Here is a 15,646-nt window from a genome sequence, read left to right on the forward strand (position 1 = left end):
GACGGATACATCTCTAACAATCCCAAGATCGTGCGTAAAAGAGATATCCGTAGATCACTTCCCAGTTCATCCTCATTTCTAGCTGCGCTCTAGTTCGGATACTTAAACGCCCCTCGGAAGCTTTCTGACTGTGACGGAACAATAATTTAGCTCCCTGTTTCCCTGAACAGCAAGACAGAAATCGAACTAATCGAGCAGGCAGCAAACAAAAATAGTACGTACAGATGCCTAGTTACTCTCGCATGTTCGTTACACAAACATGAGAATGGAAGACCGCAGTAAAATACCAATCATAACGCTGTCGGATACAGCGGGGATTCGCGTTTAAGGCGGGGGCAAAACATATCTCCCGACAACTGCGTATTATCACTACGAACCGGATATATTTCTTCACTTAGCCACTTGCATAATATTGCCTTCACTCCACCTTAAGTATCTGTGTTACGCAAATATCACAAGGTGAATACCACGCTGCATCAACATTCACATGAGTAATTTCTGTTTGCGCCGTCACTCCGGGAAACTGGAATGTGAAGAGTGTAGTGACAGGTATCAAGAGCAGTGACATCCATTCTGTACGTGATTTTCTGCAGGAACCGATTAGTTTTTATATGCTTTATTTATCATGTTCTTTAAATTTATATATCCTACAGTATAATACTGCATTGTGCAGTTTTTCATAGTTTTTCATTCCACAACACACTCTTGATATAGCGCTATGCGGGGTAAAGCATTTCCCGCGATAACCCCATTATATCGCGCCTCTACTATATTCCCTATGTTGCAAAGTATCTTGTGAAACTTAAAATCATATGTTAATCTCGAATTCCCTAAGCTCATTTCATATTCACTAATCAATTTTCTGAATTAGAAGCTGCACGTTAATTCCACTGACAACATTCTGTCATCTTCGCCAACTGCTCAACATTATAAAAGGATGTTCACTTTCTGCACAGAATATACACCATAGATCAATAACATGAAGTTCATTATGCACCAATACATACGGGACTGAAAAATCGGAACACACTAACTCTAACTGCTATCTAAAGCCCAAAGCATTAATGTTCCAACAATTTAAAGCAGATTTCTAAAAACACCACAACTATGGTGTAAAGGACAACACTTGGTGCATTCTATTTATCTTCGCTTTTATTGACAATAAAGATTTATGTACTACATGCTTTTACGTCCTGACATGTCACTGGAATAGGAAGCCAAAATAGCTTGTCTGCTTTGATGTTTGGGAATCTGTAGTACGCGTTCAATGGCGGAACCCGAAAAAGATAAATCACAATCAGTCAAAATCAGGCAGTGACTTCAACCTCCATACATCGAATTGTCTGACCGAAACGGGCCCTCTCTTTCAAGAGATGACTGGACGAATGAAACACAGATTTAAACATTTTCTAATCTCTCAAAAACTCCTCCCAGGAGCAGCCGATTTTAAAGTTTGAGTGACTGGCTCTCAGTTTTTTTTATATTACTGGGCAGCCAGCCACATACATATGTGGAAAAGCTTCTGTGTCTTTTAGTCAGATTTTCTTCATTTCAGAAAGCGGTATTTTTTTTTAAGATTAAAACTGCAAGTTTATTTCCATGGCACATCATCACAGAAAAATTTTTGGCATGAAAAATAATAATAATAATAATAATAATAATAATAATAATAATCCATCATCTTTAGATACTTAAAATATAAAACGATGAAAATCTTCGACTGTTAACAGCAGCAGACTACAACAAAAATTGTCGCTATGAGAGAACGAACGTAGAATCGTAGTACACAACAGACTAATTCGCGACAGTGGCTCAATGCATATGCCTTAAAGTTCTGTTATCTGACCAAATTTAACAGTGTGTGTCTGGAGCAGTGGTTCCCAACCTTCCTAAGATTCTGGGACTAACCAGATATTAACTAGTATCCCCCCCCTCCCTCCCCCCTGAGACGACAGACCGAAAAATAAATCCGAGGTCGACTGTTTTGGTTTAAACGCCTGTGCGCCGCTGTGGCTTCTGATTGAAGTTGGTGGACGTGGGTCTGGAGAGTCGGGTGGCGGTAGGACGCATGTCCTTCTGCCAGAGTCGCCCACATCCGTACACAACATCATCGATGTAATTAACAGTTTGCACAGAAACAGTCATCGTAATACACATTTGTGCACGTCTAACACGATGACTAAACGTACAGAGAAGCACGTTAAACGAAATTAGAGACCTCAACGAGACGATTATTTTTGTGTTTGGACTAAGAGAGTGACGTATTTAATTACTTAATGAGTAGAGATGTAATCTGTAACAACTTATTGTACTAACTGCAATACCAATTATACTAATTAAGTCACACAGAAGATCGACCTACCAAATGAAAACACTCGTCAAGATGAAGCGATTCGTATTTATTTTTGCGCTTAGTCAATGAGAAGGATCTGAATCAAATGATTAATAAACGCAAACGTAACGAATCATACGAAACAGATACACAAACAGCACTCAACCATGTGTCGGAAAATATAAGCACACATTATGTACAATACTTCAATTGTAAGTTTTCAGTATTTAGTTTTCGGTTTCGATTAATTAAATTTTTTCATAGTTCTGCTCATGATTTGTAAGAACTATAAAATTTTTGATGACGCCAACACAAAGAACATTTACTGTAAGTTTGATGTGCAATTTGTATTTATGCTGTAAATGTTCAAGGCACAGTTGACTTACACTAAACATTGTTCTCTTTTAGGTGAAAATTGCTCTTACTTTAAGACTGCGAGCGATTTATGAATCCAAAAATCTATTATCAAATTTCATTCTAACAGCATCTCAGTTCCCATCTTATGGTACTCTCGTTTTAATACAACACATACAGATAAGAATTTGTAATCCGGACTGGTGAACTATCTCACTAGTACGCGTCGGAGCCGAGGGAAAACTCTGGTATTGTCTATAAAAGGGCGCAGTCACCGTGGCCTGAACACATAGTGACGGATGCGCTCGAAGAGGCGAGATCTATGTCACTCTTGGTTGTGATTTAGCCGCTTGGTTTTCGGATTTGTAAATTTTCGCAGCACTTTGAATTATTTTGCTGTGAGTCGGGACTTTGACACAGCACCAGCAGTTAGGTGTTTACCAGTCCACTGCTGAGTGCGGTAAATTGACAAATAATGATAAATTTGATAATTAATCTCACTGTTGGGCGACATTATTCAAATGCCATGCCTATAGTCTAAAACCAGCCAGCCAGACTTTTTCCTGATTCTGCATACCAGTGTCAGTTAATTTAAATTTTATTGAGGATATGAGCTTGGATCACGACGCTCTACGATGAATCCGAGCCAAAGACACTGTTCAGTGCTCACATTAAAAATTTCATCATCATACAGTCGCACTCCCCCCCAATGATCACCACCAGCGCCTAACTAAATTTTGCAATTTTCTTTTAACACTCTCATTTTTAAAAGACTAAAAATAAATGATATTTAGTTTTTGTAGGGGTGTATATGAGTGTGTACGTTTCGAATTTACGTGTGCTCAACGGCGAGTCTAGCAGCGCTCTAGTTTTTGCAGATGTTTTATTAAACCACGAACTAATGAGTCACTGGGACAATTAATACAGCTTTCTTTTAACGGCGTAATTTTATAGAATGAGAATCAGTTCTAATAAGGGACGTCTCTCGGTTCGAACAGGAATTTGTAATTAAAAATTTGTACTCAGACCACCTCCGATTTCTAACTACTCCTGCGACGGGGTGTGATTGTGTTGATCCTGATTTGTACACAACAGTGCTTGCAGTCTTGGAGGAGGAAGGGGAGGGGGGGCGGTATTTAACATGTCAGTCAGCCAGTTACTTCAGCAAGTAGCTGACTTGTTTAATATACATCTTCCAGGTACAACCACTGCCAGGTATAATCACTGTCTCAACTGCAGCAATGTTGTCTTGGATCTTTTAGTGTGCCTCTGTGTCTGAAGTTTCGTTGATCTCTATGGTCCCTTTAGTTGTGGAATGTGCACTGATACACAAAACACCAGAAGTGAGTTTAATCATAGTATATAAGAATAATCTAAGACCGTTGCAGCCCCACGCCATCAAACGGAAACCTGTTTACAACTATTATTTACACTTATCACATTACTGCATTGAAGATGTGCAAATGTCAGATTTAACGTAACACGTTATTTCATATCATTGATAATATACACTGATCAGCCAGAACATTACGACCACCTACCTGCTATCGATGTAAACACGTCCAGGCGATAGCAGCGTCACCTGCCTAGGAATGATTGCTAGTCAGACACACGCACGGTGCCTGTAGTATCAGTAAGCGTGCTGTACATGTGTAGAAGGGGGAAGGCAGGATCTATCTACGCTTGACCGAGGGCAGCTTGTGATGACCTCTAGGCTCGGCAAGAGCTTTGCGGAAACTGCATGATCTGTCGGGTGTCCGAGGAGTTTTGTGCTGTCTTCAACACGTGGCGAAACTACGTTGACACCACGTCCAGACGTCGTAGGGTTGGGTGGCCACCCTTTATTACAAATGTTGGACTCATAGGCTGGGCAGACTGGACAGGCAGCGAACTGTGGCGGAACAGCAGACTTTAATGCTGCGCAGGGTGCAAGTGTGTCTTAACACACAGGCACCCAACACTCATAACGATGGGCCTCCGCAACCGACGATCCATGCATGAGCCAATATTAATACCACGACATCGGCAACTACAACTGAAATCGGCACTTAACCATCGACACTAGACGTTGGCGCAGTGGAAGAGCGTCGCATGGCCTGATGAATCCCGATAGCACTTCACCATGCCGATGGGAGGGCGTCTTCTGTGGAAACAGCTCCTTGACACCTGTACCGCGGGACGGAGACACGCCGACGGCGGCTCCATTATGCTCTGAATAACATTCATGTGGGCATCCATGGGTCCAGTGGATCTCGTGCAAGGCAGTACGATGGCCAAAGGGTATCATACACTAGTTGCACACCAAATACACCCCTTCAACACGATCATGTTTCCAGACGGCAGTGGCATTTTTCAACAAGATAACGTGCCATGTCACAAGGCGAGGAGTGTGACGGAATGCTTCGAGGAACACAGCAGAAGGTTCCACCTGATGTGCTTGTCCCCCCAACTGGCCACATGTGAAGCCGATCAAACATATCTGGGATGTGACTGAACGTGGCGTCACAGCTCATCACCCCCTCCCCGGAATTTACGGCAATTAGGTAGAGGTAAAGGTGGATAAATGGGCTCCCACTCTGTTTTTTTTATATAACGCCTTTTATTTTTAGTATAATCACCTGAAATTAACATAAAACATTTCTCTAGTATGTCCTGTAATAGTTACATGTTTTGGTCCAACTTTTTAATATTTAAAACAAAATTTTATTTTTTCCTGATACTCTGCATTTTGTTGCTTCAAGAATTTGTGCTGGTAATATGGGCCCCAAGGTAGTTTGAAATAAAAAGAAACAAAAATTAGAAAAATATAATTTTATTTAATTTTTCTGTATAATGAAAGAAAGAGTCACTCTGAACATTGTTAATTAGTCTACTGGTGGGAAGATTTTCACAGCCTCGCCTAGCCTAGCCTATTTACAATAGTCACACACACAAGCATCTTTTTCGCATCCAGCGCATTCGTTTTGAGCCCACATCTCACAGGCTATACACTGGACCCAAAGTTCACCTTTTGTGTCCTTTGAAAAAATCCCTTCACAAAATAGGCATACAGCGTCGTCAACATCAGCGACAGAAACACCAACTTTTTATTTCTTGTGCAAAGCTGGTAGGCAATGCGCCTGACGTCATTTCTGGTAAGGCCTTAGAATTTGGATTCCGTAATGAGAAGATATTTAACCAGTTCGTCCTCAAGTCCCTGTGGTAAAACCGGTGGAAAGCCTTTGGAGCGTAGAACGAGGGACAGAGTACACTTTAACCGCTTTTTTCAACCCCATTTTTTTTCTCTTTAATAGCTACAATAGCATTTGCCGTATTTGCTTTGTCCCACGATTGCGTTTCGATTTTTTGGAGGGTGCAAGTGTGTTCGAGGCATCTGAAACATAAAGAGTAGCAATATCTGATTGATTTTACGGGGCCCATAACACCAACAGCAAAAGGGGCCCATATATCCACCCTCGCCATCTTGGGAAAAACGATCTTGCCTACGGTTAGTTTGGTTCGCAACCGACGTTAATTAACGTAAAACGGTATCCAAACAGCAAGCCAAATACGTACCTTACCTTAGTTCTACTAATAACATGTTAGAAATTTGAGTTTTATTCAAGTAAACACAAACCTTTCAAACTTTTGATGACAGCGAAAAAATTCACAGCACAACTACTCACAAACCATGACAGCTACTACGTCTGCGCACTGTACAGTGAAGTTTCGCAATTAGTTTTAGTAGTTCATGTGCTCTCCGCTAGAATTCGTGGCCTGTACTTCCAAATACGTAGGGGGCCCATAATACCAGCAGGGGCACATTTTTCCACCTTTGCCTCTACTTGTACGTGCAGATGTGGTTCCAGATCCCTCCAGCGATCTACCAGCGCCTCATTGCTTCCATGTCACGATGCGTCGCCGCTGGTATCCGTGACAAAGGTGAACGTACCCGCTATTAGGTATGTGGTCATAATGTTCTGGCTGATCAGTGTATACAATTGGTTCTACTAATAAACTCATCAATGAACTAGAACCACCAGTAAATCCCTTAGGCCCGTCATAAAAATAATTTTATTCGTAGCAAAGCTTTTTGCGTTTGTAAATAATGGGCATCTTTCTTAACTAAATCAGGTGACTTCAAACTTTGGGATGATTAGTCTCATTTCAGTGAACTGAGAGATTGGTTTGTACAAGAGGTACAATATGTATGACGAATTTCAATAAGGACGTAGTAGAATCACCAATTCCTTGAACAGGCCGCTGAAGGACGTTCATGAGTTCGCCACACGAATAATTCATACAGGACTCTGCAAAAAATTTAGCCTGGCTTGATGAGTGTTTTAATAACTGATCCCGTGTGGTGATATGGAATGAACATGAGCCGAATATTCCAGCGTTTTTATTTTTGTAGCTGTGAAGACCAAATAGCGCCCAACCAGTTCGGGTTTCTACATGCAGTTGGCACACGAGAAGCAGTATTTAATGTGCAAGTATTGTTGCAAAGACGTAGGAGCATCAGTTGTTTTGCTTGCCTCATTGATTATCAGCAGGCATTTGATCGCGTGAAGCATGAACAAATGATAGAAGTAATAAAGGAAATAGGAACTGATGGGAAAGATCTAAGAATAATAGCCAATTTATACTGGAACCAATCTGCAGTCATGAGAATAGATCAAGACCAATCAGAACCAGGGAGAATACGACGTGGCGTCAGGCAGGGTTGTACACTATCACCGATACTCTTTAACCTGTATTCAGAACACGTATTCAAAGAAGCCTTACTTGACGTGGAAGAAGGAATCTCAGTGAATGGGGTCACACTTAAAAATTTTCGTTAATCAGACGACACCGTGGTATTTGCGGACACAATGGAAGGGGCTGCAGAAGCTCATAAACAAAATTTCTGAGACAAGCAAGAAATATGGCTTGGGCATCAACACAAACAAAACAAAATTTGTGATCATCAGCAGGAAGAACATCCGAGGTGTGAATCTGTATATCAATGGCACAAGCATAGAGCGTCTTTCATAGAAACGGTATCTGGGCGCCGTCATTAGCGAAGCATGGGACAACTCGCAGGAGATAAAGTGACGCATCGGAAAAGCGAGGAGTGTTTTCAACTCGATGAGCTCAGCTCAAAAAGTGACAAACTTAGAGGTTCTACGTCGAGTTAACGAAAGCCCAGAGCTGATCAACATGATGAAGTGTCGCTAACTACAACACCTTGGCCACTTCATGAGGAATCAAAAAAGATAGAGATATGAGCTGCTTCAACGTATCCTGCAAGGAAAAATCAAGAGAAAGAGACCTCTGGGACGAAGAAGAATTTCCTGGCTCGACAACCTTAGATCTTGGTTTAATATTAGCTCTGAAGAACTGTTTCGCATTGTAACTGATAAAGACTGAATAACCATGATGATCGCCACCGTCCGAAGCGGAGAGGCACGCTAAGAACAAGAAGCTGGTATTTCCAGCAACATTTACATTGGGAAAAAAATGCCGAAGTGTTACGAAGTTCTGTGGTATGCTCTACGCAATTAAATTTATTGTAGAGTTGCAATTCCAAGAATTTAACGCTGTCAGCTTCTTCTAACTCCTTAACATATTTGAGAACTATCCTGGAAGGAAACTTGTCATAAGTGCTGAAATACATATGATGTAACTTTTCGAAGTGTAGGAAGAAAAAATTGGCTAGGATCATTTATTAAAGTACACGGAAAACCCATTCACCGCTGTTTCAAAAAGTGTACTTGATTTACTGTTCACGGCAATGTTCGTCACAAAATGGCTCTGAGCACTACGGGACTTAACATCGGAGGTCATCAGTCCCCTAGAACTTAGAACTATTTAAACCTAACTAACCTAAGGACATTACAAACATCCATGCCCGAGGCGGGATTCGAACCTGCGACAGTAGCCGTTACGCGGTTCCGGACTGAAGCGCCTAGAACCGCTCGGCCACCGCGGCCGGCTGTTCGTCACACCTCCGCACAAAACAAACGTATCTGGTAATGTTATTGGTACAAAGTCACTGATATACGTGGGCGAAAGTAGGGGGCCTTAATGTGTGTGTGTGTGTGTGTGTGTGTGTGTGTGTGTGTGTGTGTGTGTGTGTGGTTTTTTTTTTTCTTATAGGAAACATTTGTTTTTATGATTTCTATCCAAAAATTTATTTGTTGAAGTGCTGTAGATTACTATTAAAATTGATAATTTGTAGGAAGCAGTATGTGTAGATCCCATTTAAGGCACTACAAAACATGACACGTCCACTACTGATGAGTTTTCTAGGTAACATGATTACTGTCACCTAGTTGGACAACTTGCGCTCCCAAAAATGTGACGCACAAAAGAAAGTCCCCATGCAGTTCTATAAGAGAGAGATTTATGAGAAAATGAAATTTGGAAGGAGAGATGGATAGCTATGACGACTAAAATCCTCAACCTTCGACGTGAAATATGAGAGTCCCGTTTAGATAACCTCAAACAGTGTTACCAAATATGGCAGTTCGATGGTATTATTTGTCTTTCGACGCTAGCGAACCTCGCAACAGTAGAGCTGTTCCTCGTACTGTGTGGCAAATTAACATGCCATCAGGCGGGCCAGGTGCAGTGGGCGGGAGCGGGGAGGTCCGTATGCTAATACGGCGCTAACAGGCTGCCGCTCTGCTGACGTACACCTACACAAGGTAACGCCGGACGCGACGATGACGGATGCTCCGAGGCTCCACGTGCGCCGGGCGCAAAGCGTCGCGCCCACCACCGGACTCGCCGCCGCGGCATTCCACGAGCGCGCTTCACAAACACCTGTGCACTCAAAATCTGCCCTGTTGGCACTGCCATTACTACAGCTGCATTCTGCTCCGCACAGTTTTCCTTTGTTTCCACTTAGTACATTCGGGTTACGTATGAAAGCGAAATTCTTTCCACTGACGCTGCAATATTTATCGCGCATTATACATAACTGATTTTGCTTTCAAAGCCATTTTCAAGTGTTTACCAGCGACGACGACAACAAGCAAGCTGTAAATAAAAAGTTGCAAATTTATTACGTCTGTCTTATTAAATCGGTTAAATCTTAAAGAGTATTGATAAAATCGTCGACAATCTTGTGACTTATCTTGAGCTGCAACAGTACGCATTAGAAAACAGCCAATGACAGCGTACCTGTATAAAACCACCGACACGAAATTTGAACTTAGAGGTGTGAATGTAAAATATCAGCAACATACTTACTTAACAGAGTAGCGTCACACAGCCAATTAGATAGCCTTCCTATTGTAAATAACGTGTTCTACATGCTAGCGTACCAACCAAAATTAACAACGGCAGCGCACGAAAATTAGACTTACGAAGCATTAACGATACGAAACAGTTTTTTGTCCTGATTTTTGTTTTAAGTGCACTGGGCCGTGGTCCAAGGCGTGTTCCTCCTTCTAACGTTTCGTCTGCCAATGCTAGACACATCAGAAGCTGCAACTACTCAGAAAGCATTTAGTATCTCAAACACGTTCAAGCAAGCAGAAACGTTTATACGCATCCACAAACGGTCGGTTCGTGAGGCTTTCAGACGTTATCAGACAATCGCCAAGACCGCGGAGTCGCGCCGACCGTGTGTTGCGAGCTAGTACATGGAAAGAGTTTGTGTTGTTTGCTTTAAATATCACTAAAATCCACAATTTGTCCGGCTTGCTGAGCTTGTTTGAGATAATCGTTTCCTGAGTCATTGTATTCTTGATGGTTCTTTCTCCAGCGTAGGAAGCCTATCTGTGGGCGGAGATATACGGCTTGGTCCGCGACCTTGTGACCATAAAACAAAAACCAGGAAGGACGCAAATACCGGCCGTGGAGGCGTGCACTTTTTTTGCCTCGTTTCGCAAAACATTATTAATTGTGTTCAACCTAGGTTTCTCGCTCAAAGCCGAAAAAATGGTTCAAATGGCTCTGAGCACTATGCGACTTAACATCTCAGGTCATCAGTCCCCTAGAACTTAGAACTACTTACACCTAACTAACCTAAGGACATCACACAACACCCAGTCATCACGAGGCACAGAAAATCCCTGACCCCGCCGGGAATCGAACCCGGGAACCCGGGCGCGGGAAGCGAGAACTCTACCGCACGACCACGATCTGCGGGCGCTCAAAGCCGATTTTCGAGTACACAACAGATTCCAAAGATTGCAACCAAGTGAAGATAAACACAATTACCGGCTTCATCTATCACTTCTCGACTTGAACTGTGTTATTCCTGTGGACTATTCTGATACTGTTACATTTGTATTGTACGATCTTATCACATTCATTAGTAAATAATAAATAAACACAAACCGGAATCAGCTATGTGCGGCGGAATTGCTATTTTATGATTACTCATCTATGAAGGAAAACTCGAAGGTGACACTGCTATGAACGAGTTTCAGAATAACCTCACAACTGAATCAAACTCTTAAGGAGTCTTAAGAAATATCACAGCCTCAGTGGAAAAATGTCGCTTTCATTAAATAACTGTGTGCCTTCTGTACCCACTAAGAGTAAGACAACGGTCAACAGCAAACACACATAGATGACCAACTGACAGCAAAATCTCTAAAAGCTGATCTCTGCGCGAAGGAAATGCGGTTCCCTGTCACCAAGGTATCGACATGTGCTACTGTTTTATTATATCATGAAGTTCTTCAAATACACGAAACCCGTTTTTGTTTTCAACGAAATTTTAATGAGTCTGTATGAAATACGGTGCTCTATCTGTGGCTGCATACACACAATCTCCAGGTGTATGAGTCTCTATCCCTGTCGACTTCTCTTTCTTGCGTTCTATTTAACTGATATGTTGCCATCCTTTAGCTAAGAAGTATTGAACCTATGTGGAAATTGTAAAATAATCCAAAATCATTGTCCGAATTACTTTTATTGTGATTTTTCCCTCCACATTATTTTATACTTGCCGACACTTACGCTACAACTTTCTCTGCTTGTGCTCACGAAAAATTCTGGTGAAGCTGGGAGAAAAACGCGTCATTGCGCAAGATTCAACGCACAGGACAAGCTGCGTGAGAGTTTTTTCGCTTTAAAGATAGTAACCGCAAAACAATTTTAGAATGCCAGAAGTTCACTGGGTACGTTGAATATACAGTAGGTAAACAGGGCAATTAGCACTTTGGCATACCTAGCAAGAAATAGAACAGACTGTTTGTTAAATAATCTTTGGCCCACCACCAAACAATTACGATGAAACAAAGACGGATCCTGGAGTTCACTTGTTATTGTTATGCCTTACAACAGAGCTGAGATTTATTTTATGAAACGGTCAATGCCGTAACCCAGTGTGGGTCTTTGCAAGGGTTATAAACGTCGGCGGAGCCTACCATTTAAAATTTCAAAGGGCAACTGGCAGACAGAACAATAAGATAATCAACTTCGATACGTCGAATCTCAAATGAAATTTAATTGTAACACTCGACCACTTGCTTCCGTTGTCCTCTTCACACTTCAGATGCTTGACCACAAGTAACATAGGATATATTCGCTTTTAAAGAGCGAAACAAAACCAGCAACGTTTACGTACCTGTAGCATCCTGGTCGGCTCCAATACAGTCCCTACGCGACGCGGCTGGTATACCCAGGTTCCATTTTGCGAAATAGTGTAGAAAGTTATGAGGATTTTTGCTGCTTTTTTCATTGTATTCCCCTTCATTTCATATACTATATGTTTTGTCTAGACTTACCACCACAACACAGAAATGTGGGACATGTAAATGTGAGGAATTACGAACTGATACAACGCAAAGAAAAACAAATTTAATAGGTAATTCCTCATCTACGACGTGGGCATGAAAAATGGAGAACAAATTTAGTTTAGGTGGAGCATAGGAAAGGAAATTGCACTCGTATTTTAAAATAGAACTATCCTGCTTCTACGTAACATGATCCATGGAAACAACGCAAAAACTAAATCTGGATGGTCACATGGTAATTAGAACCACCGCCATCCCGATTGCGAGTCTAATGTCTTAAGCACTGCGCCACCTCGCACAGTAAATTGTGTCAAGGGTGGGTCGATGGACACAACAGAGATGACGGTAACTATATCTCCTACCCTTGCCGACCAAATATTAACGATGGAAATTTGTTCCACCATCAGTATTGAAAGATAATTCAAGTCTAACGTTATGTCTTCGTATAGGCTGCAGAAAGGCAGATGAGCATGACTAGGGTTGCGTTTGTACGCTAGAGCACCGGCAGCAGGTGTTTACCTGTTGACCTCGTGGTGCGGCAGAGAGCCGTTGACGGCGACCCTGCTGGTGGCGGACGGTGGCGCGTTGGCCCTGACGACGACAGTAGCGGCAGCTGGAGCCGCAGGCCTGCCACCCACAGGGGGTTTCCCCGTCACCACTCCGCCAGACGCGCTGCCCCCGCTGCAACAAGCAAGACCCAGTTCAGCCACACGTCTACCAAGCCACTTAACATACGAAAGAAGTGCCAGCGCTAAGTAACTCGTCATACAAAAACTTCAGTGAGTACGTCCGTTACGTTGGCTACCTCAACCTGCAACATGTTAAAAGCGAACATCTTTTCTTTAGGCCCACTTATAAATAAAACTTCAGTAGAGTGTTGTGTGTTCATTAATACACAAGAGGACTGGCTATACAAAAGAGGCGGGAGACGGTCCCTGAGAAGACGAGGAACAAATACGGCATCCGTTACGACGATCTATGTTCAAACAAATGGTTTCCATGCTGCAAGTCATATATGTTAATATGACACAGCTTCCAAGTCCCATGTGAAGTGGAGGAGCGGTTTGATGTGATTCCCAATGGTTACAGGACATTTATGCACACGCCGTAACATGTAGTTACACAATATTTCAAAACACTAGTCTGTAGCCGAATGGAGGTATTTCAGCCTCTGCACTTCTCAGATGGTGTCTACATAAAGGCTACATTTCTATTACAGGTAATGAGGTTCGACCACACAGCGTGCTACGCAATTCGACCGTCAAGTCCGATACATCAATCTAAGAAGAATGTGTCAGAATGCTAAATGACCATCATGATCGTTCAATATCGTCGAATACACTTCTTCGAGCAGGGCAGGCAGTATGTCCCGGAAGAGGTTCAGATACAGTTCGTTTTGAATATAACTGGAGGAAAGACCGATTCCACAAGCCGGTGGTAATTATCCGCACCCACACAATGAAGCATAACAGTTAATAACGGTTTGTGGTCACCTCTGGCATTTTGCGTAGCCCACTGGTGGGTGCCGCAGACTTTGTCGACAAAATGTACTACAAGGGTGCTGCATAGAATGCATGAAACAGCTTCCAGTATAGAAACTAAGCACTTCCGAAGGAATGTTCAGTAGACTTTACATATTAGGGATCGTATCCTGCGGTTTGTTCCGAATCACTCAGTATACATTTTCGGCAGTTAATGCGGCCTTTGCAGTGCATAGAACACAGATGGTATATATCACTGCATCAAGAAAACTCTCCAGTACGTAAAATGTCTAAACTTGAGGGTTGGTTTTAGTACCACAAAGCATTACGAAGTATTGCTCTAATGGATGTGATATGTCTTTGCTTTCCCCCGATAGCGGACTGGATTATTCAGCCAGTTGAAGGTTATCTACAGTTTAACGTGGAATCAGAACCACGGTTCAAGTAGGAAAATTTCACATAGATACATTACGTCAGGACCCCGAAACTCCATTGAGTCAATCACAGTTTGGGGAAAGGTGACGAGAACTGCATCCAATGCCATGTATGGCCAGAAACAAACTGCAGTAGTTCCAGGGAGACAGCACGCAAGACCAGTATGTGTCACGTATTATGATCACTGACTGACTGTAAACACTGACGACTGACGGAAAAGTCAACTTCAGCGTTTCGCAATACGCACCAACCACCCTCCTTGTTGGTGACCGCTAACACACAAGTACTGTCATGCTCTTCGACCTGAAATTAACACGTTCGAGTCCTGCTCAAAGAATCTGCAGGTCAGGAGAGTGGTGGCATACAGATTCTCATCGTAAGACTGAATGCAAATGTCCTAGTTTTGATCCCTAATCGCCGTGTTGTCTATATGAACTAAGACCGTGTGACTGCTAATGGCCGGCCGCGGTGGTCTAGCGGTTCTGGCGCTGCAGTGCGGAACCGCGGGACTGCTACGGTCGCAGGTTCGAATCCTGCCTCGGGCATGGGTGTGTGTGATGTCCTTAGGTTAGTTAGGTTTAAGTAGTTCTAAGTTCTAGGGGACTTATGACCTAAGATGTTGAGTCCCATAGTGCTCAGAGCCATTTGAACCATTTGATTTGACTGCTAATGGTAACAACTCTGACGGCCGACGTATGTACGTAACTCTCATTTCTACAATCCTCATCGACACAACGTGTTGTGGCTGAGATAAGGGCGTTTAAGCCGGTAATTATATATCGCATCCATTGCTCAGATGAAGGCACCTACAATAGATTTTACCTAGAGAAAACATGTTGGATTTTTCCAGTCAGCAAGGGATAACAGCAACCAGCCGATAGCTTTCCTGCACACCTTCCTTAATGGCATTATTTATACGTGAAATAACACGCCTGTTGTATAGTGAAAGATGTGAATCTTCATTCCCCGAGACAGATCTCGTGCATTTAGTTACAGATGTCAGATAATTTTCCACGTCCCGTTACGTAAACGTTGGGTTGGTTCGCCATATCCATCTCAGTCAGCAACACGCATACACATTAGTAAAACACGAAGTGTAGACATTGCACGTTAATAAGCTGGTCGTGTGCACGAATTATCTTCTTGCCTCGGTTTTAGAATGTGTGTCAAGATGGCAATGGAAGAAGATAGGTTTCGATGGAAAAGTAGGTATGGATGATCTCGCTCAGTAAAAGTGGCGTCGTGGAGCCAGGCGACGAGTCTTTCGGCCATTAAGGTAATTGAAAACTCCAGACTGAACAAACAGCCACTTTAAATGAGATACGTAA

At 42.5% G+C, this 15,646-nt stretch overlaps 1 protein-coding gene across 1 annotated transcript in view; it reads right to left on the bottom strand.

Moving 5' to 3' along the window:
• The window catches only part of LOC126259495 (WD repeat-containing protein 47), a 703,557-nt gene that overhangs the window by 251,254 nt on the left and 436,657 nt on the right, over positions 1-15,646 (bottom strand). The window contains exon 4 of the mRNA XM_049956342.1: positions 12,922-13,083. Within this exon, the coding sequence (XP_049812299.1) occupies positions 12,922-13,083 (162 nt within the window). The remainder of the gene's footprint in view (positions 1-12,921; positions 13,084-15,646) is intronic.

The sequence above is a fragment of the Schistocerca nitens genome, chromosome 5 (genome assembly GCF_023898315.1).
Source record: "Schistocerca nitens isolate TAMUIC-IGC-003100 chromosome 5, iqSchNite1.1, whole genome shotgun sequence".
Taxonomy (NCBI): Eukaryota; Metazoa; Arthropoda; class Insecta; order Orthoptera; family Acrididae; genus Schistocerca; species Schistocerca nitens.